The sequence below is a fragment of the Spermophilus citellus genome, assembly GCF_964194105.1.
Source record: "Spermophilus citellus genome assembly, chromosome: 5".
Taxonomy (NCBI): domain Eukaryota; kingdom Metazoa; phylum Chordata; class Mammalia; order Rodentia; family Sciuridae; genus Spermophilus; species Spermophilus citellus.
This window is the reverse complement of record NC_138186.1, coordinates 172,096,910-172,124,652: the sequence shown is the minus strand read 5'-3', so window position 1 is coordinate 172,124,652 and position 27,743 is coordinate 172,096,910. Positions and strand designations below refer to the sequence as shown.

Genomic DNA, 27,743 nt, shown 5'->3' with positions numbered 1-27,743 from the left:
TACAAGTCAACTACGTGTAATCCTCAGGTGGTTTCCTGTAATCACATTGTTCTTATATCTAATTTTTTGAATAGATAATACATTTGCATAGTGTAGAATTCACAAATTGTGAGAGGACACAGCTAGGTCTCCTGCCCCTGCCCCTGGCACCTGGTCCCCTCCCCAGGGGAAGCTGGTCATTCACCTTCTCTCTTTCCTCCAGGGTTATTTATGCAGACACAGGAAGTAGAATGTCTACTTATGTTCCTTCCATGTTTTTAGAACAAGTGACAGCTGGGGTGCACCTGTGCTACGTCTGCCCTTCTCTTTGCTTGTCCTGACAAGTGTCCCTGGCTGCAGGGAAATGCTCCTCTTGTTTATCTGCATCCTGTTCCTTTACATGGGGACCAAATGGACTTATACTGAGAGTACATCGCTCTATCATGGAATTGTCTTTAGAAACAATGATATGAATGTATTTCAACCCTCTCAGATTGCAAAGAGACCCAGCCCAGGGGGATGGGATGCCCATAGGTGGTCACGTTGGAGATCAGGACCCAGTTGACCACACCCATCCCAGGGGTGTAAAGACAGTTTGCAGCACAGGTGGGCCATGACTTGTTTAGGAGCCTCCGCCCATGGAAGGACTCTTTATGAGTGTCTGCTTCAGGTCGATGCCTTCTGTGTCAGCCTACATCAGAAATACAGATCATCCTAGTGTCCTAGCTAAGACTTTAGCAGAGTAAAATGTGCTAGGCAGAGAGATTTTGTGTCAAGAAAGGGAGCCGCACTGGTTCTCCTGTTCAGCATTATCGACCTTTAGGACTTGCACAGTGTGGCTCGTGGGATCAGGGCAGGCTTGGGCACTGCAGGGCTCTTCATGAGTGAGGGGAGGAGAGTACATCACTGATCACCAGCAGGAAGGCAAAGGCTAGCCTAGCATTGGGTTCATCTCAACCAAAGAAACCAGGCCGTGTGCAGAGCTTCCCCGAGCGTCCTCAGGGTGGTAGAGTAGCTTGATGGTGACGTGACTGCCTTCTCCAGAGTGAGCATTTGAGATCAGGTGGACTTGAGGGCAAGGAGACAGTGTGTCGGGGTTCAGAAGGTGACTTCTGCTCTGAGTGTCTTGCAACACAGGAGCGGTGGGCTTCTCACAAATGGGTCCCCTCCCCACCTGCCCACACACACACAGGAAGCGGAAGCAAGGGAGTGAGGGGGCATCTGGCATGTTGGCCGTCCCGTGCCAGCAGCACAACCAAGCCTGTTCCAAAGCAGGCCTGATTCTTGACACTGGCCAGGCAAAGCCATCCATTTTCTTGGGAAAAGCAATTTTTTCGGCTCTCCCAAGACATTGGGTAGGAGTGCTGGCCAAGGAGGCACTGAAACGAGAAAGATCTTCCCCTTGTCTCAGCCCTGGGCACACCCAGCCTGTGGTGAGCCATGCCCAGCATCTCCTGGAGAGAAGCTTGCACTTCACCTTATTTTGTTGCTGGTGTGGAGAACAAGGCAGAGGCCCTGTGGCTGGAGGCTCAAGCTACTCAGGCTGGTGTTGGGAACACAAGTTCTGCGATTTAGGTCTTATGATACCTCAAGTCTGAAGGCTCACACACCTGATTTTTAAATGAATCTCATGCTGCCTTAGAGAAAGGACTGGCCCTGAACTTTGAGAAGAGTCTAAGTGGTCTTGATGGTGTGAGGCTGGAGGACATGGGAAGGGGAGGCAGAATGGGGAGGCCAGGTAGGGCCAGTCCTTATCCAGACCCTAGTGTGAAAGGGTTCTGCAGCAAACCTCTCATTGCCACACACCACGTTTGTTCCAGATCATCGACAAGAGCAAAAGAGACCCCTCAGAAGAGATCGAGATCCTCCTGCGGTATGGCCAGCACCCAAACATCATCACCCTCAAAGACGTGAGTGGCCTCTGCTCTTCCTTTCTTCAGCTGATGCAGACATCCCCCCTTTACTCAGGGCAGACTCCACAGGGCTCCAGTGCTTACCAGGCCTAGGGCAGCAGCTCCTCCTGCCCCTGCACACTCTGCGACCGTCATCCCAACCTGCTGGACCTGCATGTACCTCCTGAGGCAGCTCCCCCACTCCTTCCAAATCACATGATGTGTGCGCAACAGAGACAGCACCTTCATGAACCTGCTGTCTGTCCTCATCCACCACTGTAACAGGAAGTGGGGGAGGTCTGGGTGCAGGCGGTGAGATCCAGGTAAGAACCTCTCTCTGTGAGGTGGTTCTGGTCCCTTTCCCTGGCCAGGGGGAAGGAGCAGGAATTGGCCACCTGGAGCACCAGGAAGCCCAGGAAGGCCTGTGGGGTACAGGGCTTAGGGTTGGGGACAGGAGGCGATTCTCCTCCTCCTCCCCTCCCGCTCAGATTTAAGTTGTTCCAGCATCACAGGTCCAGAGCCTCTAGGCCCAGGGCCACCTCCATGTCCCTCCATTCCCAAGAAGCCTGAGGAGCAAGTGTCTCAGGTACAGAGAGCCTGAGTGGTGCTCTCTCCGGTCCTCGGGCTGCGGTTGCCTCCACCATTACGTCACATTCACAAGCAGAGACTCCCTAAGCCTCCCAAGCCACTTCTGCTGCATTTGGGATAAGCGATTCCAGGCCGGTCAAAAGTAGAACATTGTCAAAAAAACAAAGCTTGTGACTTTTGAGTTCACAAGCTCAAAAACAGACACACCAAAAAACATGAATAAAAAGTAAAATCATGCCAAAATTAACTGTACATCTTTTATTAAGTTCAAAGTTAGACAAATTATTTCAGCAGTTTGTTCTGGATATTTGTCACTTAAATGATGATTAGTGAGCTAAAAATAAGCATATGTTTGTCCTTTGCTCCGTTTTACATCAAGTTCTCAGGGCTTGATGCCCTGGGCTCTGCGTGTGCCTGGTGACTGGGTTCACGCATGGTCTTCACATACATGATGGGCACAAACGTGGCCAGAGTTTTTGTTTTTTGTTTTTTTTAATTGAGTTTTTGAGATTAAAGCCAGCATAGACAAAAGCCTTCTCTTTTTGTCACCCCTGTGGAAGGAAAGCATGGCTCCCTCAGGCCTACTTGGTAAAGTGAGGCACAAGGACATCACTGGGGCTGCTTGGAGAAGCGGGACCCCGGACTCCACCCTTGCAGTGGGATGCTGCAGTCGCGCTACCTGTGTCTGCCTCACCAAGGCCAGCGGTGTCCCTGGATGGTCCACTTCAGCCAAACTCGACTGTCCCACGTGCATCCACAGGCCTTGCTTGCTCTGACTGTAGTTGGCAGTCAGGTGTCAAAGTTGTTTTCTCTCCGAGAGCCACCTGGCTTGACTGGACCAGATCATAGTCTGTCCCCCAGCTTCTCTCCTCTGCCCAGGTCACCAGGACTGCCCTCCCTGGGCTGGCTGTGAGAGTGACAGCCAGGTCCTGGAGCTCTGTGCCCTCCTCTGGCCCCCAGGTGTACGATGACGGCAAGTACGTGTACCTGGTGATGGAGCTGATGCGTGGCGGGGAGCTCCTCGACCGCATCCTCCGGCAGCGGTACTTCTCGGAGCGCGAGGCCAGTGACGTGCTGTGCACCATCACCAAGACCATGGACTACCTGCACTCCCAGGGGGTAAGGCGCAGGGCAGGCGGCAGTGCTGGACGGCAGGGCCTCTGGGGGCAGCTGGAGCCTGCAGGAGTCCTGGCTTCCAGGCAGGACGGTCCCTGAGCTCCCTCAGCTCCCTCCAGGGAGGACATCCCTGAGCTCCTCCCAGGTCACAGCTAGTCTGGGCCTCCACGAGGGAATAAGGAGGAAAACGCTCTTTTCCCTCCACCCATCTGAGGTTCATTGGCAGAAGATCTGTAAAATAGACCGATGGAAGGCCGGGGAGCAAGAGAGGAACAGACAGTTATTCAGGGCAGCAACTGGGCAGGTGGACCCATGGGGACTGGTGGAAGACCAGGGCCATTTAGCTCTGTTCTGTCCTGGGCTGATAGGGTCTAGATTAGACCTATCTAGGTACCTATCTGGTACATTCTGCCACCTATCTAGGGTCTAAAATCATTTGTGCCCGTAGTGTATCCTGGAGTTGAGTTAATAAATCACATTTACTTCTAGCAACTTTAGCCAAAAAAAAAACAAAAAATTCTCTGGTCTTGATAAAAAGAAGTTTAGAACTTTCATTACTGGCAATGTGTGAAGCTGGGTTCGTTAACAGAGGCCCAGAATACTGCCTGCAGAGAGGGCAGCGGCAGCTGGTCTTCACGTAGCCCTCACACGTTCCGGGCTGAGCTAAGCTCATCATCTACTGAATCCTAAAGTCTAGACCATGTCCTTTGCACAGACAAGAGACAGAGCACAGGAAGGCTAAGGACCTCACCTCTGGTCACATGCTGGCTGCAGACCGCACTCCTAGCCTCCCGGGGAGCAGCCACCACAGGACACCTCCCTCCACCTGCCTCTCTTTCCTTCCCAGCATTCTCACGAAGCCTGCAATTCCATCTTGGCCAGCTGTCTGCAAGGTGTAAAGTTTCAAAATGTCATCATCTCAGAACTGTCATCCCAGCTACTGGGGAGGTTTAGGCAGGGGGATCACAAGTTCAAGACCAGCCTGAGTGACTTAATAAGACCCTATCTCAAAATAAGAAGGGCCTGGGATGTAGTTCAGTGGCAGAGCCCTTGTCTGGCATGCAGGAGATCCTGGGCTCGATCACCAGCACCATTGAAAAAAAAAAAAAAAAAGAATATTCTCCCAGGACAGGGCTACACAGTGGGTCCTTTTTGCATAATCTGGGGGTGTTAAGCATGGTTTCCTCAACAGTCAAACTCTAGAGCAGCCTCTTTGGATGAGGGTTTTGCAGATGTTCTTCTGTTTAATAGGGGGGGAGGTAATGGAACTGAAACCAAAACCCTTCATCTCCTTGTCCTCGGGAATCTTTGAACTGAGCCTGATTGCCAGAGTGTGTCCCTTTAATTTCCCTCATGGTCCTCTCCCTGGGTTGTAACAGAACAGTTGGGACATTCAGGTCCAAGCCAGGAAGGCACACGCCACATGTCTTCACAATGGTCCTCTGTTCCCTCAGAAGACATCGCTTTGTGCCCTAAATAGCTGGTCTGCTTTGAAGTGGCGCCAGCACTGCCATTGTGACAGCTTTCACTGACCGGTGGGTCATGCTCCCAGCGCAGATGCCTCACGCAGCACAGATGCACTTACAGAGTGTCTGTGTGGCCCTGAGTCCCAGCCATTGTCACCGAGTCAGCACACCAGTGACAGTAGTACTCACTGTGCACCCCAGCCCCTGCAGTGCCTGGCCATAGTGGGCACAAGGTCTACAACTCACGAATGAGGATGTCCTAGGAACACTTTTATTCCTGTTTCTTTGCCTCGCCCTCTGGGCAGTGTCCCACTGAGCCATCCCCTTATCTTGGACAGGTGCTTGTTTATTTATTGGCTCATCCATTCCTTCATCGTAAAAGCAAGTGTGTGGGTGCTTGGTCTTGAGTGACCGGCATGAGTGAAGGGAGACGGGGCCCTCTGGAGCCTGAGCTTCTGGTCACACAGCTGGCTCGCCTGCTGCCCTAGGACCTGGCCTAAGTAAACAGTGCCCAGTGACCTTCCCTCCTGGGCACACCTCCTCTCTCCTGCTCACGCTTGCCTCGTGATTCCTGCCCTGCAGGTTGTCCACCGGGACCTGAAGCCAAGTAACATCCTATACATGGACGAGTCCGGAAACCCTGAATCCATCCGAATCTGTGACTTTGGGTTTGCCAAGCAGCTTCGAGCCGAGAATGGGCTGCTCATGACGCCCTGCTACACGGCGAATTTTGTGGCCCCTGAGGTAAGGCCCCTCCCACCCAGGGAAAGTCAGACCCCTTGGACGCAAGGAGGTGCCCTGCCTCTCCCAAAGCCAAACCACTGGAGGGCTGAGGTATTAAGGCATCTCCATGTGCGTCTGCAGCGGCACCAGGAAGTACCAGAGAGAACCTGCTGCAGGGAATCAAGGCATCAGCCAATCTCAACGGTTACTGTGACCATTTTACTTTCCTAATTGAAAAAACTTAAATGGCAACACTTCCTGTAAAATGTGCCGAGGATCTGGACCAAATCTGCATGCTTGCTACTGTGATGAGAAGCCAGGGCCTCCAGGCGTCTTTCACAGCAGAGGGAGATGAGTATTCTTTGCAGTATAATTCTCGCTCCAAAGGGTCAGCAGCCGCGGGATTCAGAACACTGGGGTTCTGAAGGCTCGCCCACAGGCACAGGCCCTCCCTCTCCCTGCCCATCACTGCAGAGCATCTCAGCAAAGCCATCTTGTGGACACCCCTTCACAAGCTCACTGGAGCAGTTCCTTTGGGGGCTCGCATCCCTGGTGTGTCCATGACGACCGCTCTGGTGGGGAACATAGGGATGGAGCCGCAGGGGTGAGATGAGAGAACAGGAGGATCAGGGATGGACAGGGCTTTAGACTCTGGGTTCTTCTGGTTGAAGTTGTCAAGGCTGCTGTGGAACAAGTGTGGTTGAATGCACAGCAAGTCCTGGGGAGTCAGGCCTGGCACCTGATGGGGGCCCAGCAGAGGAAACCCACGGCCACAGCTCACGCCTGCTGCCCCACGCCTGGTGCGGGTTGAGATGCAGCTGGGGCAGTAGGGCAGGGCCAGGAGGCACTGAGAGGTTCTCCAGGAGCTCTGCGTCTGCTTAAGCAACCTGTGGCCCCTTTGGAAATAACCTGGCTTTAAGTTCCAAGTTAATATTGATGGCCTGCAGAGGGGAAAGTGATTTTTCTTCAACCATTACCAGTTCTTTGTTGGAATGAACCCTTGGAACAAAGACAGATGAGCAAGAAAAAAAACAAACAGGTTTTGGTCACTTCGGGTATGGGAGCCACTCCGCAGTGGGGCGCTCTAGGAGCTGCCTAGAGCTCTGATTCTGAAGCACCGTCCACCCAGAACAGGGGCCTCTTCAGGAAGTGACAGGACAGAGGCGCACCTGGAGCCCCTGGGCAGCCACTGAGGGAGGGACTGACAGCAGATGTCGGCTGATAGTGATGCTGGCCCATGTTGTACTGCAGGCAGGCCCAGGGATGTTCTGTCCTCACGAACCTGTCATCTTCAGGGAAGTGGAGGGCGGACAGAGAGCTCTCCTGCACTGACTGCTTGGCTCTCAGCTCAACAGCCTCAGGCCAGCAAGGCGTGTTTGGAGAGGCACGTTCTGGGGTCCCGAGGCCTTGGGTCTGTTGACCAGAGAAGGCTATATTGTTGAGTAACTCAGCCATTTTTACAAAGCACTGCTGATTTTTCCTGTGCTCACTGTATGGACAGGGTGTGTACGGCTAGCTGCGTTCATAGGTGCAGGACAGGGACGCTCAGCGTGCTCAGCGATAGAATGTCACTGGCCAGAGGATCACGAAGCTGGAGCTTGCATCTGGAGCTTTCAGTTCCTTCAGTGTGTGCTGACTGCGCCTGCGTGACACGGCACAGCTCTCAGGGGCAGGGAGGCAGACACAAGGCAGGCTCCTCGCCCTTATCTCAGGGGAAGCTGACCAAAGCTCCTGACCCCATTTAATCCAGAAACCTAGGTCATCCTTGACCATCCCTGCCACTTTCTCCCCACCTTATTCAACTCTAAAAGGATTGGAGAATTGCCCTCTGTTGGAGTAGATGATCCTAGGCCACCTCAGTAGCTCCTCCCACTACACACTCAACAGAGCTGATGCATTCTCCACTTCTGTTTGTAGCAGTGTTATTCACAGTAGCCCAAAGTGAAAGCAATGCAAGGTCCATCGTGGGTGGATTGGTGAACAACGTGTGTGTACACGGGATGGAATATCACTTAAAACAGAAGGGGATCCTGGCACGTGCCACACGGATGAACCTTGAAGACATCACAGTAAATGAAATAAGCCAGGCACAAAAAGACAAATATTGTATAATTCTACTTACACAAGGTTCTGAGAGCCTGGCAAGCACTGTGGCACTGTGTGCTCTCTGTGAGGGACCCTGCTGCAGCACTCAGGGCGTCTGTGTCCTAGGGAGCAACAGGCCTGCCCTGCTATTCCCCATCCACCCTCTGTGTCCCTGGTAGACACACTGGGCACGTGAGTTGCCTATTCAAACATCTACTGCTGTCCCTGCCTAGGTCCTCAAGCGGCAAGGCTATGACGCGGCGTGTGACGTCTGGAGTTTGGGGATCCTGTTATACACCATGCTGGCAGGGTAAGGATGGCCTCACAGGGTGTCAGTTGCAGGTGGCATTCCTCCACAGTAGGCAGAGCCCCCTGTGGCTGGTCCCACCCTGGCTCATGTGGGGGCAGATGCCTGCCGTGTGTAGGCAACATGCCTAGGTTTGGGGTGAACCCTCTCAGACTTCTGAAGAGCAAGAATAAGAAATGCAGCCATGCATTTCTCTCCAACTCTGCCTGTCAACAAAACTCCCAGGCCTTGTGCCTTCTAACCCATGTTCTCTCTGCTACACATGCCACTCTTGAAAGGAGCCACATCTGTGCCTGAGAAACATCCTTCTGAGCCAGAGGCATCTGCAGAGGCTTCTGGGTCAAGTGGCCTCTTTGAAGGTGCTTGCCAGTTAGTGACTCTCACAGCTGCCAGACACATACAGGCTAGTCCACAGTGACAAGATGTGTGGCCTTATAGCAAGAGACCTTGTCTGCCCCTGGACAGTCCCCCTTCACTAGCTCTGCGTCCTGGGTGAAGCCCCAACCTGTAAGTGAGGAGAGGCTTCTTCTAACCAGGAAGGACTGGGATCGTACAAGAGCCACTGGTCCCCTGCATTTGCAGGTCTGTGGAGCCCGTGTTGGACACAGACCCCATCCTGCCTGCTGTGGCGAAGGGCCTCACAGGAGGAGGCTGGCCTGTCTTAGGTGTTGCCTGATAAACCTACAGTTAGCATCCCCCACAAGGGGCAGGGCTTTGTGGTCCAGGTTTGGCAGAGGAGCACAGGGCTCTTGCTGACACCATGGGTCAACCTGCCATCTCTCATGCTGGTCACATGGTGCTGTCTGTGCCTGGCATATTGCATGCCAGTGGGCTTGTGACCACTACCATTCCCACCACTGTATTAGTTACCCGTTTTGCAACTGAGACTCAAAGAATCGGTTTTTCTAAGAACCCAGAGCTGGTAACGGGTCAACCTTGGGTCTCTCAGACCTTAAGCCTCAGCCCTCCTCACTACACCATGGAAACTGCACCCCCAGCACAGCTCCACATCAACCGTGTGGGGAAAGTCGTGTTAGGAGGCACTTTAGATTCACCATGAACCTGGGGCTTAGAAAACACCAGGGGAAAGAAAGCAGTCCTTCCCTTTAGCAACAAAGTGTCAGTGTTTAGTGCAGACTGTGAAATGAAACTCGTTCCATAAATTCACCCCTTACACAGATTCACCCCTTTTGCAAATGGACCAGATGACACTCCAGAGGAGATCCTGGCCAGGATTGGCAGCGGGAAGTATGCCCTCTCGGGGGGCAACTGGGACTCGATATCCGACGCGGCAAAGGTGAGTGCACGTCCAGTGTTCCCGCTTCCCACTCCTGAGAGGCCCTGAGGGTGCCCTCCACATAAGCAGTGGAGAGACTTTTCTCCTAGGGTTCTTAAGCCTCATAGCTTAAAAAGTACTGGTGGGGAAATGGGGCAGGATATAGTGGAGGTGATGGTAATGTGCGTCCTGTGGAGGTGACGTTAGTGGATGTCGTGGAGGTCCCATGGAGGTGATGGTGGAGGAAATAGTGGAGGTGGCAGTAGTGGAGGTCCTGTGGAGGTGATGGTAGAGGATAGAGAGGAGATGATGGGGCAGGTGATGGTGAAGGGAAGGCAGCTGTCCTTTAGGGTCTCGGGCGCTGACACCCCAGGACTCCCACTCTGTCTGAAGTGCGTATAGGAATTGTCTTAATTCTCTATTCCCAAAGCTGAGCCTCAGGCCAAGATTAGGTGCCCATGCTTGTTTGGAAGGTGGTCTTGGGGACTTGGAACAGGGGCACCTCCAGGAAGGATTAAGGAGGGTCATGTTTTCATACACTGAAAGGCACTGGACTTCTCTGCGGGGGGCACTGTTGCCGCACGTAGCGTTTCTCCCTTGAGGTGATGTCCACACCTTCTCTGAACAATCCTCCTTCACATCAGGCGTGCTCCCTGATGCCTGTGTTCCAGGGCGAATGTGGTGCAGGGGCTCAAGGAAGGAGAGTGGAGAGAACGTGAACCTCGCCCTGGTCCTCCCTGGGCAGTGCCATGGCAGGTGCCATGGCTGTAGGGCCCCAAGTTCAGAACAGGGAGGTGAGGTCTGCCTCCTGGTGATGAGGCATCACAGAGCAGATGCATCCAGCACGCAGATGTTCCGGGTCTTGTGTGCGATGCAGGTGTGTGCCACACTCGTGTGTGGCTCTGTGGGAGGTGGACCACTGTCTTCAAACACTGAGGGATTTCTGTTATTACCTTACCACCAAACAAGAATTGCCTTGTTTGAATGAGGGCCCACTGGCATAGGTAATGGCTGCAGATGGTCAATTCTACAGCGACTGTTACTCGGAGTGAATATCTGTAGATAGTCCTTAATAAAACGTAACTCCGTGTTGTTGAGTTGGTTTCTCTGTGTGGGATGTTCATTATTTCAACTTCTCCCTTTGGAAGGATATCATTTTACTAAAATAGTATTTCAGCACCTCTGCGCATCATTGAAGGTTCCCTTGAAGGTGAGACTTTAGTGAAAGGCTGGCCTTCTCAGAAGGCTGAGTTGGTGATGGTTGCAAAGCACGTGCATGCTCATGACCATGGACTGCAGCGGCTTCCTCCTAGAACCACTTTAACCACCCAACACCCTCCCCCACTCTGCTCTGCTGTTCCCACAGGACGTTGTGTCCCGGATGCTCCACGTGGACCCACAGCAGCGCCTGACAGCAGTGCAAGTACTAAAACACCCGTGGATTGTCAACAGGGAGTTCCTGTCCCAGAACCAGCTGAGCAGACAGGACGTGCACCTGGTGAAGGTACCAGCCAGCAGTGGGGACACACAGTGGGCACGGGAAACCTAGAACAGGTCTGACACCTCAAGGTTCATTTGAGGAGACCAAAGTGCGCCGAAGAGTCACCAGTTGCAGGCACAAACAGGTGTCCTTGGGTCCTGTCATCTCTTTCATCACACATATGCAGTCACATGCAGGGCTCAGGTTTGCATGAGAATGTCTGCAGGTGGGGGGTGGCAGGTGCCATGGCTGTAGGGCCCCAAGTTCAAGAGCCCTCAATTCTAGACCGGAGGCCTGCAGAGGTCGCCATCAGCAGCTGACACTGGGAGCAGAGTCATCTCTCAGGCAACCCTGTTTCTGGACATTTCTAAGAAATGTGCACAGAGCCCGCCCTGCAGGACTTGCTCTGTCCCATGTGGAGTGATCCATTCTGGGTCCATCCCGGTGAATCAGAGCTGACCTAGCATCATCCGTGCCTGTGCACACAGCTCCAGAGTGAAAACTTGAGCTCGACACACCCCGGCACTGGCTGGAGATGGGTTCCTAGAGACCCACAGGCCCCAGCACAGGCCTGGCCTCCCTGTGAGAGTGAGGGGATCATGTGACCTCCTCCTGGGGCTCCACATGATCCTGAATACCCCAGGCACAAGCAGCACATGAGGCTGGCGTGGGATGGTGGCAGGGTGCAGTGGAAATAAGGCACATGGTGTAGCCACTGCCCGTGGGCACTTCAGGAGCTCCCTGACTGGTTCTCCAGCAGCCCTGGAGTGAGGTCCCATCCCCCACCTTGCCCGGGGGCATGCACGTCTCCAGCTCCCATGCAGGAGCAGCTGGGCACGTGCTCAGCCCCACCCTCCCCTCCTCTTGCAGGGTGCCATGGCAGCCACCTACTTTGCTCTGAACAGGACACCTCAGGCACCGCGGCTGGAGCCTGTGCTGTCCTCCAGCCTGGCCCAACGCAGGGGCATGAAGAGACTCACATCCACCAGGTTGTAGCGGCCATGGCCAGACGCTGCCCTGCCTCCTGCCCAGCATCCTCTCAGGCTCGCAGACGCTGCCGCAGGGCCCCACTTGTGGCACCTCGAGGGACCACACATCCAACACGAAGGCAGAGCCGGCCTTCGCTGTTTCTGTGTTTCCTTTTTGCCCAGAAAGGGTCCTGACTTCTCTGAGCCACACCACAGCAACCTTGCCACCTGCTCTCCTTCAATTCTGAGCGAAACCAAATGAGTGCACATCACCTCACATCGCCACGTTGGAGCCAGGTCCCCTGGGTCTCGGGGGCTTTTCATGTCATGGCTTGTGTTTATGGGGAGACATCCTTTCCAGCCTTGAAGCCAGAGATTGGTCAGATCCCCTCCATAGGCATCCCTTATTACAGAGGAGGACCACAGTGTGGTCCACCACTGCCTGGGTTAGCACTGGGGCCTCCAGGTTAGATACTTGGTCCCTGCAAAGTTGTCCAAAGAACTGTCCCTTATGCCCTCCGACACCTGAGTAAGGTGCGGGATGGACTCCTGCCACCATCACTGCCTCGATCAGGTCTCTGCTCCCAGACCCCAGGTCACCAGTGCAGAGAGGACCCCCCACAGGAACAAGCAGGGCGGAGCTCCTGTCGCCCCACAGAGACTCTGATCATGCTCCCTCCCCTGGCCTCTGGTCCAGGGAGCCCCTCTGGAGGGTACAGCTGTGCTCTGCCAGACACCGTAGCCCCCCACATGCCCACCCAAGGTGGAGGTCCACTGTGTGCACTCTCCAGAGAACTGCAGAGTTTGAGGAGTGGGCTCTTCTGCCTCCCCAGCCTTCCTCAGGCCTTCTAGAGAGGACGGGCAGACGAGGCCCACCCAAAGGCAGAGGGCCTTGTCTCCACCAGGAGGGAGGCGCTGAGTGGGGCTGTGGTTTTGTGCTCTTTTGTGTTCCTGTTACATAGATGTGTTTTTAAATCAACATTTCAGTGATGTCAGTGTCCCCCGTGTGGGGTGTGCCCTGGAGGGCCCTTGGCAGAGGGCGGGCCCAGCTACGCACCCTTTGTGGAGTAAAACCAAGTGAGAAGCTTCCTGGAGGCCGGCCCAGGCCCAGCCTCCAGGAGTGACTCCTGTGGTCCCCGAGCACCAGTAGGGATGCTGGGACACCCCCCACAGGCTCCACGGACTCTCCATCTTTCTCTTTCCTCCGTCTCATTCATCCTAGGACCCAGCTCCCCGCTCCCCAACAAAGTGCTGCGTTCTGGAGAACACTCCTTAGCTTGGTCTAATTGTTTTCAGGCCTTAAAATATAAACTTGTTCCACAAGCTTTATTCCATGAGGCTTTTTACTTTGTTTAGAGAACCCTGAGAGGTGGGGTCCAGCTTGCATACCTGCTCCCGCAGTGCTGCTGGGCGCTCCTCTTGTTTTCTCAGTGCAGAACGCTTTTCCCCAAGGCTAAACTGATGTCCCGATGGCTGTGGGCTTTGGCTTTGGATAATCTCACTTCTTGTCAGAAACCTAGGGAAAAGGGGTGGCCCCAGTCACAGTTCACCCTGGAAATGAGCAAAGACCCTTGAATATTGCCTGCTCCATGGGCACAAGCAGCCCACAGCCGCTGGCCTGGGTGGCTGGGTTCCAAGGAGGAGAGGATGGGCAAGTGGTGAGACGCATCCCGGAGGAGGCAGGCCTGCGTGGGCTCCCATGGCCTGCGCCCTCTTCTCCAGCAGTGCCTGTTTCTATGCCTTACGCTCTAAACCACAAGCATGCCAAAGGGACAAGGAGGCATCACACCAAACTCTGCTTGACATGAGTCGCCCTGCGCGCCAGAGGATGTCCGCTCAGCCCTGCCGAGTCTGTAAAACGCCTGACCTTCCCACCCCCACCCAGAACAAAATGACACCCGACGTCCTTCCGCAGAAAGCCCAAAGAAGTTGTGGGGACCACCTTCAACTCAACTTGAAAGGGTGGTTTCGGAGCAGCAGGGGTGTGTGATGCTGGTGTCCCTGGACCTGCCACTAGATGAGAGGCCCCGGATGCGTTGCAGAAATGACACAGGCTCCCAGGAGGTTCGGTAGCCCTTCCTGCCCATGCAGAGCACGTGATCCCTCTGAAGAGCACACACCACAGAATCCGCCATGAGCAACCCAGCCCACACCCAGGCCTCCTTCCCCAGGCTGAGCGGTCCTTCAGGCCACCCTCCAGGGCCCATCTGACAGTCCTCATTTGGGAGGAGCCTGGTATACACACCCAGAGTCAGCGTGGAAGACCAAGGAATCGCTCATCCCAAGGTCAGGCCTGCAGGGACTTTGCACTACACTGGAAGTTTGGAAGCCTGGTCAGCTTTGCAAGGGACGATGGCCTCTAATGTCAACCAGCACTGCTTACAGTTGGCATCGCTTCTGAGGATGCACACGGGATCTTTGCCTAGCGCTTTTCGCTCTCCGTTCCATTTCGGACTTGCTTTGTTGCCCCTCACCTTTCTGAGAGTCATCAGCATGCTAGAACAGAAGAGGATACTGCAGGTCCCCAGGTGTGGGGGACAGTGGAGGGGACTCCATGCAGCGTCCTGGTTGTCCTGTCCAACTCGCTTCTCACCCAGCTCCTCCACCTCAGCACTTTGTTTACAAGCTCAGCAGTTATGTTTACAGATCGTTTCATGTCAGCACTTTGTATTTGCGTTTGAGACGGCGGCCACTGTACAGGTATTTATTATGCTTTCCAGAATTTCAGATTCGATTTTTTTGAATAAACATGGGTTTTATGAAGTGTGGTATTTTTCTAGCACAGCAAGGGCCTCTGGACCTTCTGTGTGGTTACTGATAACAGTCCACAGACAGGCTCCTTCCTTCTCTGTCCCCTCCCACCGTGTCCACGCTGCTGCCTCAGTTGCCACCTCGCCACACCTTGTGGCAGTGGGCAGATCCCTGCCTCTCCAGATGGAGCCCCTGTGTGTGCACGCGTGTTGTGCACATGTGCAGAGGAACAGTTCCTGAGTTCCTCTGTCCAGGGGCAGCGTGAGCTGTCTATGTGGGAATGCGGACACGTGCATGTGTTCCTGCGTGTTTGTGTGTGCATTTGAGTGTCTGAAGCGTGCACTCCTGTGAGGAGCTCTGATGTGTGTTGGGATGGGTGTGTCCATGGGAGACAGTACACAGTTGTGTTATACAGCAAAATAGATGACCCAGGGTGGCATCAGGGACAGTCCTCTTGTGTTCTGCCACCTGGCCTCACAGGCCCATCCTTTCTAAAACAGAAGGAAAACATCTGCACTGTTGTCTGTGGCTCTTCTCTTCCTGCTTGGTGAATGCCCAGTCGGCGCCTGTCAGCAGGAACACACAGGCCACATACCGCATGCCACACCAACACGCATGCGTCTGCGACATTCATGCTGCTACATAAACGCCCATGTTCTTGGCTGCCCTAGCAGAGAGGGGCTCTTCCTGAACCCCACAGACTTTCGTAGAGACAGGAGCATTGGAAAGTCTGCAGGAATGTCAGAACAAAGAACAGATGCTCCGGAAATCCTGCCTTCTGCCACACCCCGGGGAGTGCTCACAAAACACAGCCCAAAGATGTGTGAGCTGGAAGTGTCCACCTTACTTTTCTATATGAATAATCTTCTGTTGCTACAGCAAATCCTCAATCCTGTGACACAGAACAACAAAATTCACTCTTTTTCAGTTTTGCATGTTAGAAGTCCCAGGTGGGTCTCCCAGGGTTAAAGAAAGCTGGTTCCGCCTAGGGCCTGGGAGAAGCTGTTCTCTCACCTCCAGCTTCCAGAGACCCCCGTGTTCTTCCTGGCACCTCCTTCTGACTCACTGGGGACAGGAGAACCCTTCCCACTTAATTTTTGGATAGACAAAATTTATATATATATATATATACAAAATTTATGCTTATTGCAAATAAGCAAATAAAAAAGAGAAAAAGAAAGTGGTGAGAAAAGCCCAACATAGAAGGCTGAGAATCATGAACGTCTTACATTCTGTCCCCATGGCGGCATGAGCCAGAACGCGCCCTAGCTGAAGATCAGCTCATCAGCCACCAGAATTCCCTCTGCCACACAGGGTCCCCTCTGTCACTTGCCTGACGTGTACTGGTTAGGTGCTGACGCAGGGCAGTGCCACTCCACCTGCCGCAGTGCAGACGGTCCAGCGTGGGTCTGCTTCCAGCTTTACTCTGTCTTTGGTCAGCACTGAGAAGGTTCTGGACTTTGCCCTACTTACGAGGCCAGTTAGTGCTCTGGCCTCGAGGACCTGGATGAAGATCCAGAGCTCCTGGGCCAGACCACACAGCAACAGCAAGAGCCCCACAAGCTCACAGGCCCGGGCCCCATGACTGATAGGGTGATGGAGAAGGGGCAGGGCGGATTTGGCACACATTGAATGCGTCACAGCTGGGGGCCCCAATGTAGGGAACCCCAGCATTCAAGGGGGCTGCACACAGACCCTCCTGCCGTTGGCTCCGGAAGGGTGCTACTTTATCCCACAGGCAGGATGCGCCTGCCCTGTCCTTCACCTGGAGGAGAAGCCGCTCTGTCACCCCACTGTCCGCTCTAGAGGTATCCTCTGGAAGGTGGCAGAAAGCCTCCTATGGAAATGCAAGAGACCCTGAAGATTTACTTCCCATGCAGTAAGTGGCACAGGTCTGCACTGTTGTCCCAAATGCTGAAATGGGTGTGTGCCAGCATCCACTGAGGCCTGGGAGAGGAAGGCGTGGCTGTGCCGGGCCATACCTTACCTCAAGGGCGTCTTTTACAGGACTTTTCCTTCTTGGCAGTGCTGGGGATCCAAGCCAGGGCCGCGAGCATTCAGTCCTGCGGAGGCACCCTCCCCTCATCCTGGCTCCCCCCACTATCACCCCAGCCCCCAGGAGACTGTCAAGAGGAGCACTTGAGCCCTGGAGTTTGAGGCCAGCCCGGGCAACACAGCAAGACCCCACCTCAAGAAATGAGTTTAAAAAATCAATTTTAGTGTATGACATCTGTCATTTTGCTCTCATGAGGAAAAACATCAGACAGACAGCATAGCAATGATCTTCAGTTGCTCTTCTTACCACCCCCAAGCTCGGGCCAGGAGGCCAGCATTCTAAGCAACAGCTCTGGCTTCACTGGGGTGTGACAGTACCGGGTCCCAGTCCAATTGCTCCCGGCCTCGTCCTGTGGCTTACCCACACCCCAGGGAGCGGACCCTGACCTTAGCGCCCCGTGTTCTGCTTCTGGACGCAGGATGGACAGTGGAGTTGGACACTTTGGCCAGGTGGAGATGTGACAAGACCCACAGGCTCCACATTCTACTTCTTCCTTATTTAAAATGATGGACTTGGGAACCTCGAGTCAGCGTGAGTGTGCTTTCAGAGGAAAGCAGTTTTAAATGAATTATGATCGGAATCGGGCTCATCACTGAGTCCAAGACCCGTTGTTATAGCCCAAAATTTCACTCATAACATAAACCTTACCCTCGTTATAAAATGCTCCCACCAAAATCTAGAAAACCTCCAAGGAATTCCAAAACCACAAAGACCTCAAGAGGAATGTTATATGAACAGTAGCCAAAGTCATCTCTCAACCCTCTCCTCGAGGATAGTGATAAAATACTGACATCTGTCCTCACCGTGCCCTGCCTGACTTTTTACACCAAAGGCAGCCAGAGGTCAGGGTGCAGCGGGACGAAAGCAGCCCTGTGGTGGCACCCACCCCTCATCCCAGCCCCCAGGAGACTGTCAGGAGGTGACAGGCTGTGGTACCAGCTCCCAACCAGCCCCAAATCCCAGGGATTCCAAACCAAAGACACATGTGAAACACAAAGCTGACCATCTGGGTGGTGTCGCCCGGCCCCGGAGTCAACCCTCTCATGCTAACCCTCTGCCATGGGGTGACAGGGTTCAGAACGGGATCCCCAAACATGGCCCCTTCATCTTTAGGAAAACGGCAGGAGCAGAAGGTTCCCCTCACCTGCTCCCACCCTTGTTTTGGAGGCACCTCCTCCCTACGGCCAGAGGAGAGGAGCGTCCTGCTCTGAAGACACAGGCCCCGCACGTCTGCTCGCTCGCCATCCCATGTCCCAGCTTGGGCTTCAGTCACAGTCCTGCACTTGGTCCACCCTCCAGCAAACCCAAGGGTAAGGTTATTCAGGCCCAGGAGGGCGGGCAGGACATACCTGCTGCTCTGAAGCCAAGGTGGGGCACTTGCCTGACACCCACAGGCCCCTCCACCTGCCTGCAATAGCCCCCTCCCCAGGAGCTCGAAGCCAGCGCAGGCAACATGGTGAGACTCCATTCCAACAAGCAAGCGCTTCTTCCCGACTGGAGCGTAGCTCTGCAGCAGAGCATTTGCCCAGCAGGCCTGAGGCCCGGTGCAGCCCGCACTGCAGAAATGAGAGCAGCACAGGCCCCTGTTTTTAGGTCTTTTTCTCCCAAGAGTTTCCACATCAAGTAAAATTTATTTTAAATAAATGTGTGTGCTTTTCTTTCCTTATTGTTGTTGGGTTTTTTGTTTCTTTCTTTTCCTTTCTTGGGGACAGGAGCTGGCACTGGGGATGTAACCCAGGGCCTGGCACACACGAGGAAAGCCCCGTCCGGCTGAGCGGCATCTGCAGCCCATTTTATATTTTGAGACGAGGTCTCTCTGAAGTGCCCAGGCTGCGCACTGCTGCCCAGCCTCCTGAGGAGCTGGGGTCACAGGTGAGCACCACCCCACCCGCTACTCTTCTCTTGTTAATTTGGCTTCGATCCCCAGCAACAAGTGTCACGGGGTACGGCCAGCATGCTCCCAGGTCCACATGGCTCTTCTGCTAAAGGGACAGGAGGTGCCCGGCACCACTCCTCCAGGGTCCCATGGAAGGTGACAAGAGTCAGACCTTTCAACTATCATGCGTAGGGGTGACCCTGCAGTGGGGCCATATCTGGGCAGGTGGGAGGGGCACCATCGAGGACCCTGGAGTGAGGAACTGGCAGAGCTGTGGGCAGGACTGGGTGACAGGTAGCAGAGGTGCCCAGGGCTGAATGCTGACTGTCGTTACCTCTGGCCTGTCCAGGAACACAGTTCAGAGGAATTCTCCAGCTTTCACCTCGAGGCCTCAATGGAAGGAGAAACTGTCAGGGATTTGTGTGTGAGGGTCCGTCAGGGCCCATCTCCCTCCTCTGCGTGAGACCAGAGGGTTCTGGCCCTTCAGCATCACACCCTTGGCAAAGCTGTGAGCAGAATTGCCTTAGCTAGCACCACGGGCCCCGGGAGTCCCAGGGCTGCTTGGTAAACGCAGGGTCTCTGGGACATGCAGCAGCTTCAGCTGACGAGATTCAGAGTATCAACAGGAGGACCAACTCTTCTTGGTCCAGCACTGTTTAGGTCTGCTTTTTATATCACTGTGACCAAAATACCTGAGAAGAACAATTTTAAAGGAAGAAAATTTGATTTGGACTCATGGTTTCCAAGGTCTCAGTCCATACATGGCCGACTCCATTGCTCTGGGCCGGAGGCGAGGCCAACATGGCAAAGGGTTTAGAGGAGGAAAGCAGCCAGGGCATGCCGTCAAGGAAGCAGCAGTGCCCCACTCACCAGCGACAAGATACCCGTTTCCCAAAGGCAAGGCCCAGGCCCCACCTTCCCCAGCCACATGGCACCTGCCCATCCAGTTAGGTGGATTAATGCACTGATTGGCTAAGGGCCTCCTACCCACCCTTCCCCTCCGTCTCACAGGAGCTGCTGGGGGACACTCACCTGCAGACCACAGCAAGCCTCCTGGAGGTCAGACGGTACAGGAGCCCTGCAGTTCTTGTAACTTGACTCCTCTTTGCCACTCTGATTCTGGGCCATGTCCCCAGGCTGTGCTGAAGTCAGACACACGTCTTCAAAGGGACAGATCACCAAGAACCCCTGCTGGTTGTGGGGACCCTGAGCTCCACAACAGCGCCCTCGCTTTCCCAGAAAGCACTTTGCCACGCTGGGCCTGTGCCCCGACATCACTCTGAAGTCTACAAAGCCAAAGTCCGAGTTCCACTTCAAGTGACCTCAGGCTTGTTCCCTATGGCCCACAAAACATTCTTTCAGCAAAGTCACACCAAGCCTCTGAGTTCAGGGCATGCTGTGAAGTGAGAATTTCTGTATGTGAAGTGATTGATTTTTCTCACCTTCAGTGATGTACTATCCAGGAGCAGCCATCCCGTCCCAGGGGCAACGTCCTTATCTCTTCTCAACCATTGGCATCTGCCAGTGCTCTGCCCTTGGCACCTAGATGCTTGTGGGTCCAGGTCGAGTGCCAGAGGACCCCATGAGCTGCCAGCTCCCATCCAAGCAGCAATAAGACTGCCCCTGCCTGTTGGCCCAAAGGCACCCGATAATCAGCTCCCAGGTCTCCACATGGCCTGGAGAAGGCGTTGTCTACAGCCGATTCAAGGTACCCGTTCTACAGCAGTTAGGGTTCTTTGGTTGCAAACAACAGAAGTAGCAGTCCAATTAAGCAAAAAAAGAATTTATTTCAAAGTCCTGTGGTTACTGTTGGGTACAGCTGCAAGCAGCAGCTCTGTGAAGCCTTGTGAAGTCTAGTCCCGGGGTGAGCACCATCGGGGGAATGGTGCAGGCTGGGAAGGTCTCAGGGCCTTCAGGGCCCAGCACCCTCCAGCTCAGGTCCCACCACACCTGGGCGGGCCTCAGCCCCTTGGTTCTATCTGCATTTGCATCTGGGAGGCCTGCTGCACAAGGGCAGAGAAAGAAGAAAGAAAAGGTAGAGAGGGGCTGTCCTTAGGAGGAGGTCTCCGAGTGTCCACAGGCATCGCCATGGCAGCCCCTGGATGCTGCGAGCAGTCTTTGCTCTGGCATCCGTGTGCCACAGGGGGAGAGGGGGACACCTGTGGGGCAGCGGGCATTTTCTGCTAGACAGACCCTGGGGGACGGAAAGCAGCTGGGACTGCCTTGGGCAGCAGCTCATCCCAACCCCTCCCAGATCAAGCTTCTCCCAGTTTGTAAAAGGTGTTCAGATGTGGGCTGGGGCTCAGAGGTAGCATGCTCACCTACCATGCGTGAGGCCCTGGGTCCAATCCTCAGCACCACATAAAAATAAAGATGCTGTGTCCACCTGTAACTAAAAAATAAATATTCAAAAAAGCATATTCAGATATGATCACAGTCACACCAGGGCCACATAAAACAGTGGGAAAGTGGCTTCAAGGGACATCTTGGGTGGTGCCTGTGAAGGAGGAGGGATAAGAAAGTGCAGGACGTCCGATTCCAGGATTAGTCTGGATATGGGACACACTTTGTGAGGTCTAAACGACATACATGAACAGACATTTCTCAACCTTCCCCCGGGGAACTGCAGGGTAAAGTAACCCAAAAGGGGCCACGCCAAAGCGCATGCCATCCCAGCCCTCACCTGTGTCCCCACTCTGCCTCTGTTACGGTTTGGATGTGAAGTGTCCCCCAGAGCACGTGTGAGACAATGCAAGGTTCAGAGGAGAAATGACCCAGTTAGGGAGCCTCAAGCCAATCACTGAATTAACCCCTGATGGGATTGACTGCGTGGAAACTACGTGGTAGGGCATGCTGGAGGGGGTGGGCCCTGGGGCGCGGCGATGGGGTATGTATCTTGTACCTGGCAAGCGGAGCCTCTCTGCTTCCTGATCACCAGGTGAGCTGCTTCCCTCCACCACACTCTCCTGCCATGGTGTCTGCCTCACCTGGAGCCCTGAGGAATGGAGCCGGCTGTCCAGGGACTGAGACCTCTGAACCCGTGGGCTCCCAAATAAACTCCTCCTCCTCCACCGTTGTTCTTCTCAGGTCTTTTGCTCACAGAAGAGAAGAAGAGCTGACTGAAGCAGCCTCCACAGGCCTTGGCCGAGCTCCCTTTCTGCTCCTGTGGTCTCTGGGAAGCACAATTAGCAATTCAGGGTCACAACACCTCAGCCCACTCCCCAAGTCCCTGCAGCTGTCGAAGCCACAGGCTCATCATTGACTGGGATCTGGGCGGGGGTGGGGATGATCCTCTGCCCAGGGCGTCCCCAGCTGCCTTTCATCCTAGTCTGACTATTGAGGCCTGGGATGGTTTCGCCCTTAGTTATCCTGGTCTGCGTAAATCTGCCTGTTTTCCTGCAGAGGGGTTCACTGGCCGGACTACAGGGTAGAGGCCCAGACAACACTGAGGCCTCTAGGCCACTTCACCCCTCTGACGTGCAGAACATCTCCACTCCTACCTCGGGAAGGATGGTGAACTCGGCTCCACCCCGTTTCCATTTCACCCCCTCTCCTAATTGTTTTAATAGAGGGAACTTTCAGCATAGACCCAGCTCCCGCGGCTGGAGAGTGGTATCTCGGAGTCAACTCAGGCTCCCTCACGTGTCAGACTGCTCCACCCAGACTCGCCCTCGCCTGGCCCAGAGTTTCACCAGCGCAGGTGGGGCAGTGAAGAGGAGCATACGAACTCCACTCCGCTGCCTCGTGGCCATTCAGATTCCCTACAGGGCCGGCTTGTCTTCAGGTGGGCGAAGTGGCCTTGCGGCACGTTGGTACCAGGTGGATCCCTTTTGCTTCTGAAAACAACCTGGGGCCCCACAGCAAGTTCAGCCTGCTTGCAGTTGTTACAAGATGCCACTAGAGGGAGACAAATCTACGTCCTTGCCAGCTCGGACCTGTGGGCAGGAAAGCCCTGGGCAGCCTCCGCTCTCTGATCTCACTCTCAGAACAAGAATGGTGCCCAGCAGAGTCCTGGCAAGGACAGTCCAGCCAGGGTCCTGCCTCTGGCTCCTCTCCTCATGCAGCCTTGTGCAAGGATGGCCAGTCCCAATTCTGAGAGAATAAGGAGTCTGTGATGGTCAATATCGGGAAAGCAGAAGTGACTCATAAATCCACACATCAGCCAGGCGCATGGCCCCACCTGTAGTCTCAGCAGTTCAGGAGGCTGAGGCAGGAGGATCAAAAGTTCAAGGCCAGCCTGTCAATTTAGCAACACCCTGTCTCAAAATAATAATTTTAAAAAGGACTGTAGATGTAGCTCAGTGGTAGTCTCTGGATTCAATCTCCAGTGTCACAAATGATAATAGTTAATACATCCACACACCACAAACCTACACAGGTGAAAAACACCAAGGTTATTTGAGTTTATATGAACCCAACTATTACCACTGGCTATCCCACTACAGGAGAGATTTTAAGTGTCTTCTTTAAGTGGCCTCATTTAGGGGCACACAGGTGTTGTAAGTTCTTCTTTAGCAAGGTCTTTATGTAACCGGTCTACAGGAAACCAATTTAAAAGGCTCTTCTGTGTTAGTGCTTGTGACCAATGGCCCAGGTGACCCTAAGAGGAGATTCTCAGGCCGTGTGTCTGTCACGCAGCCCAGCACCTTATTTTTAAAGCATCTGTGTGACTGCTAATCAGCTCTGCTGGAGAAGTGCCACCTAAGGCCACGTGCTGCTCTGAGTTCTAGGGCTTAATGAAGTGCGTCCCCACGCGGCCTCCCCGAGCCTCCACCTGGCACTGCTGCACCTTGTCACGATGATTGTCACATGCCACTTGCCTCACGCTGACTCCTGAACCCCACCTTCCCCAGCCTCAGCCCCCTGCGTGACTCCCAGTTCTCCAACTCGGCAGAGATGCTTAGGTCCAGAGCCCCTGACTGATCCCAACACGTCACGAGCGTCGAACCCTGAGGTGCCTCCCAACAGATCTTGTCAGCTGTCCTTCTGTCCCCCCACCTCCTGCCTGACCCTGCCGCTGCAATAACTCCTGGCTGGTCCCCCGCTCGCCACAGGTTTCCTGCCTGTCATCCCACAACGAGGCTCAAGTCTGCCACAGCTGTGCGGCCTCGCTCACTGCAGCAGCTCTTGTCCTCCACGAGCAAGTCCAGGGTCTTGGTATGTCCCCTGGGCCCCAAGACCTTGGTCGGTTTCAGTTGTCTTCTGAGGACACTCCACCATCCACTCCGGCTCTAGCAGTCTGCCGTCCGTGCGTCAGTCAGCAGCCACCGTCAGCTGTCTACATCTAAACTGCTCAAAATTAAAATTCAGATCTTCATCTCATGGTCACACAGCCACACTTAGAATGCTGGTAGATCAGCTGCAGAACTTTCAGAGAGCAGAAAATCGGGCCTGGAAGCTACAGGGTCAGAACCAACATCACCAAAGGCACCGCCCAGAAGCCCTGCACCACCTCGCACCGCACGGCTCGCGCCTGCTCAGCTGCTGCTGCCCTGCATGGAACTGTCGTCTCTTCTGCACGTGCAGACGCTGGCACCCGCTGATGTGGCTGCCCCTCACCTCCAGGCTTCCCTGCTCAGGGGAGCCCAGGCCACGGGGAAGCTGGTGCCAAGCAAGTCTGAGGAGTCAGAGTCCAACCTTCCAGTGTCCAGAGGAGGAAAAGCCCAGCGAGGTCCAGCCCCCTGCCCGCACTAACCTCCAAGGCAGCAGCAACTCCAGGGCCCTCCTACACAGCACAGCACCCATCTCAACAGGGAGAGCACCGCCATCCCCAAGGGAAGGCCCAGCACCGCCAGCCTCCCCTCAGCTCTGGGGACCTCACTCTTCTGGAATAGTTCAGGCCAACCACCAGAAAACCACGGGCAATGTGGATGGCTGACCACCACCACACACCCCAGGTAGTAGTGGGGAGAGGGCCATGCAAACTGGTCACACTAAGACCAGGAAGAAAACCCAAGGGCTGCTGTTATGGGTTCGATCTCGTCCCTGCCTCATTCCAAAAATACTCTCCCGTGGCAGTGCTAAGCCAGGACCTTGGAACCTGAGAGATTTGGAGACGGAGTCTTTACTGAGGTCAAGTGGAGGGGAGATTGTTTGGGGGCAGGCCTTAGTCCTGCACAGTTGGTACCCTTATAAAGGAGGGAAAGTGGACAAGGACACAGGTGACACAGGGAGGTAAGGTGAAGAAGCTACCACCTGCAAGCCAAGCCTCAGGGAAGCCCGTCCTGCTGAATCCTTGCTCTTGGACTTCCAGCCTCCAGAGCTGGGAAAGAATGTGGTCTGCTGTTGAAGTCACCTGTTTGTGGCACTTTATTAGGACAGCCCTAGAAGGTACCGAGGCTGCTGTAGCCCTCAACCCTAAGCAGATCCCAGAGCCCAATGCTATTTCTCACTGACCCATAGTGTCCCATGTTCCTTTCTCCAGTCCAGCACTTAGGCTACTTGGGGACTATTAATCAGCTTCCGGTTACTATAACAAAATGCCTGAGATCATAGACTATAAAAGAGGAAAGGTTTGTTTGGGCTTGTGGCCATGAAGGGCCCTGTTGTTTGGGCCTGTGGCAGCACAGCCCATGATGGTGGGTGGGTGTGACCAAGGAGGCTGCTCACCTCGGAGCTGGTACCACAAACACAGGAAGAGGAGGGCCAGGTCCCATAATCCCCCTTCAAGAGCATGCCTCCAGTGACTAGAAGACCTCCCACCAGGCCCAACTCTTAAAGGTCCCACTGCCTCCCAGCAGCACCAGCTGGGAAGAAGGCTTTAGATGTGGGTCCCTGGAGGACATGCCAGATCCAGCTGCAGGGCCGGCTGGGTTGAGGTCACGTGGCTCTCTGTCTGCAGCTCCTACTCTGGGCAGCCTCACGTGCAAGGCTTCACTGCTGTCTTCCATCATCATTTCACCACTGCGCATGGGGCTCCCACCCAGCCCTGCAGCGCAGCAGGAGCCCAGAGGGCAGGTCATAAGCTTGGGGTGTGCACTGTACAAAGCCCTCTGCCCTTCAGGCTTGCCTACCTGGTCAGAAAGGACCTCTGCTTCCTGAGGCGTCACACTGTCCCCCGGTGCCTGGGGACCATTTCCACTTCCTGAGGCCCCTATGGGCTTGCCCAGCTCCTTGGCTGTCTGGATGGTCACACCTTTTGTAAACTGTCAGATTATTTGGGGTCCCACAACCAGGTTCCCAGAGTCTAACAGGACCCAGGAGAAATCTAGACAATATTTCTCAAAAAGGAACCAGTTATTTGCTGAAAAGGACATGGCTTTCTCGACACCTTAGAGCTGCCAGTGAGGGCCTCTGCCACGGCCATCCAGGTGGGTGCTTTGAGCACCTCTGTCACATAGGTAACAGACCTGCTCCAAGCTCACTCTGCTCCTGTTCTCACTGCAGCACTGATGGATCCCTCACACCAATCTCCTTGCTGCCCCTGAACACCCGGCTCCGTCTCTGCCAAGCCCACCCCTCCCAGCCTTGGAGTGTGGCTCACTCAGGATCCGGCTGGCCTTCCCCAGGAAGCCCCTGGGTTTTCCTGTCCTCGGGGCAGCCCCATGCCACCCAAGCTCACCTGTCTCCTTACTCTGCCTCCCTCTGGCATTAGCACGGCACTGAAACAACATACTCTCTCTCTTTCACCCAGTTTCTGCTGCGGGAACATGAAGACAGCAGAACCCTGCCCAGCTGGGTTTACCTGACCCCAGAGCACCACCTGGGCACAGGATAGGCACCCAGTGACCCTCACTGGGCAGAGGAAGAATGAATGATGGAATGTGAAAGAGATGGAGCTCACAGACCAGGCGGCCCGCCACGCCAGATCTGAGCTAGTGTCGACAGTTGGAAAGAACCCCTTTCCTCCTGCTCGCCCCTCAAAACAAGCCCCTGGGTAACTACTCTGGCACGAGGTGCTAGCAGTGCCTGAGAATAGAAATGCACTCAGCTTGGCAGGTGGAAGTCAGGGGGTAGATTCCCAGCTCTGGCCGTTCTTCTGTGACGGTGGAATAGCACCTTAGGTGATGTGACGTGAGGGTGACTTTTCCTCCTGAAGCTGTGGGGCTCAGGAGACACCAAGTGAAGGGGACAGTGCAGCCCACACAGGCTCCTCTCCCTCTGTGTGATGTTGTAGTGCTCCTGGCTACCAGCCAGCCAGCCTCCCCTTTGGGGACACAACCCAAGGACACCCAGTTTTGGCCTGGTGGACACAGCATTCACAGAGCTGCGTCTGTCTCATCTCGTTGGAGCAGAACAAGCAGGGGCAACAGGACAGCACTCACCAAATATTAGCTTCCAGATATGCTGTGGGAGCACATTCCAGCAGTCCACGTGGAAGTGTGCTCGAGGGCAAGCAAACAGGCTTGACCCAAACTTTAACCCCTTCTCTGTGAGAGATTTCTGAAGAAGCAGGCTGCGACATTCTGCACTTGAGTGCCCCTGACGGACTCGTGTGACGGTACTGTGCCACCAGGCACTCGATTCAGCCAGCCGTGGCCACTGCCCATCTAGCCTTCCCCTTTCTCACACTCAGGTCACTGGTGAGTGTAGCCTCCCTGTCTTTAATCACACTCAGAAAACAGCCCAGCCAAGGCTTAGGCCAAGCCCTCAGAGCTCAAGCTCCAGCCCCCTGGCTTCCTGCTAAAGGACAGTGACGAGCTAGCAGCTATTAGGTAAAACCGAGCAAGAAGGAGGTGACACCGTTGGCGTGACCTAGAAGAAACTGAATGGAGTGTCCGAGGAAGCTAGAACCTGGCTTGCCTGTAGGAAAGCAGGCTGGGGGCTGCAACTCACGACAGAGGGAGTCCCTGTCCTGACAGTCACACCCAGCCAGTATGTATACACAACGAATGCAAGCTCAAAGACTGCTCTTTTTTTCTCCAAGACTGTTTTAAAATTTTTTCAATTATCAGTGCATTATAGTTAGACCAAATAGTGGGTTCCTTTTAAGACTTTAAAATTGTGGTTACAAATTTTGTGTTCAGTTTACCACCTTAACCATTTTTAAGTTTGCAGTTCAGTCGCGTGGAGTACATTCACATTGTTGTGCAATAGCTCTCTAGCGCTTTCTCATCTTGCAAACTGTAACTCCCTTCAAGTGCTCCCCTCCCCCAGTCCTGGGCAGCCACCTTTCTATTTTCTGTCCCTGTAGTTTTGAGTGCATCCACTCTAGAAGCATCCTTTAGGCCAGCCAGTCGG

The 27,743-nt window shown here is 54.4% G+C and overlaps 1 protein-coding gene and 1 long non-coding RNA gene across 14 annotated transcripts in view; one reads left to right on the top strand and one right to left on the bottom strand.

Annotated features, from left to right (window-relative positions):
* Nucleotides 1-12,274, top strand: part of RPS6KA2 (ribosomal protein S6 kinase A2) — a gene marked incomplete at its 5' end in the record, with an annotated part of 317,911 nt that extends 305,637 nt beyond the window's left edge. For all 5 annotated transcript variants that reach the window (XM_081296228.1, XM_081296229.1, XM_081296227.1 and 2 more), the window contains 7 exons: nt 1,800-1,889; nt 3,420-3,578; nt 5,624-5,785; nt 8,083-8,159; nt 9,336-9,453; nt 10,799-10,936; nt 11,783-12,274. In XM_081296228.1, the coding sequence (XP_081152354.1) occupies nt 1,800-1,889; nt 3,420-3,578; nt 5,624-5,785; nt 8,083-8,159; nt 9,336-9,453; nt 10,799-10,936; nt 11,783-11,908 (870 nt within the window). In that variant the 3' untranslated portion in view covers nt 11,909-12,274. The remainder of the gene's footprint in view (nt 1-1,799; nt 1,890-3,419; nt 3,579-5,623; nt 5,786-8,082; nt 8,160-9,335; nt 9,454-10,798; nt 10,937-11,782) is intronic.
* LOC308650234 overlaps nt 1-27,743 on the bottom strand; it is a 53,274-nt gene that overhangs the window by 13,735 nt on the left and 11,796 nt on the right. For 2 of the 9 annotated variants that reach the window (XR_014022283.1, XR_014022284.1), the window contains exons 2-4: nt 21,466-21,735; nt 20,889-20,955; nt 19,596-20,566 (exon numbers count right to left, since the gene is read on the bottom strand). This is a non-coding gene — a long non-coding RNA (uncharacterized lncRNA). Of the gene's footprint in view, nt 1-3,584; nt 3,807-4,326; nt 4,462-12,309; nt 13,397-18,900; nt 19,070-19,595; nt 20,567-20,884; nt 20,956-21,465; nt 21,736-27,743 lie in introns of those variants that run through there. The other 7 variants (XR_014022287.1, XR_014022288.1, XR_014022285.1 and 4 more) reach the window with 7 other exon arrangements.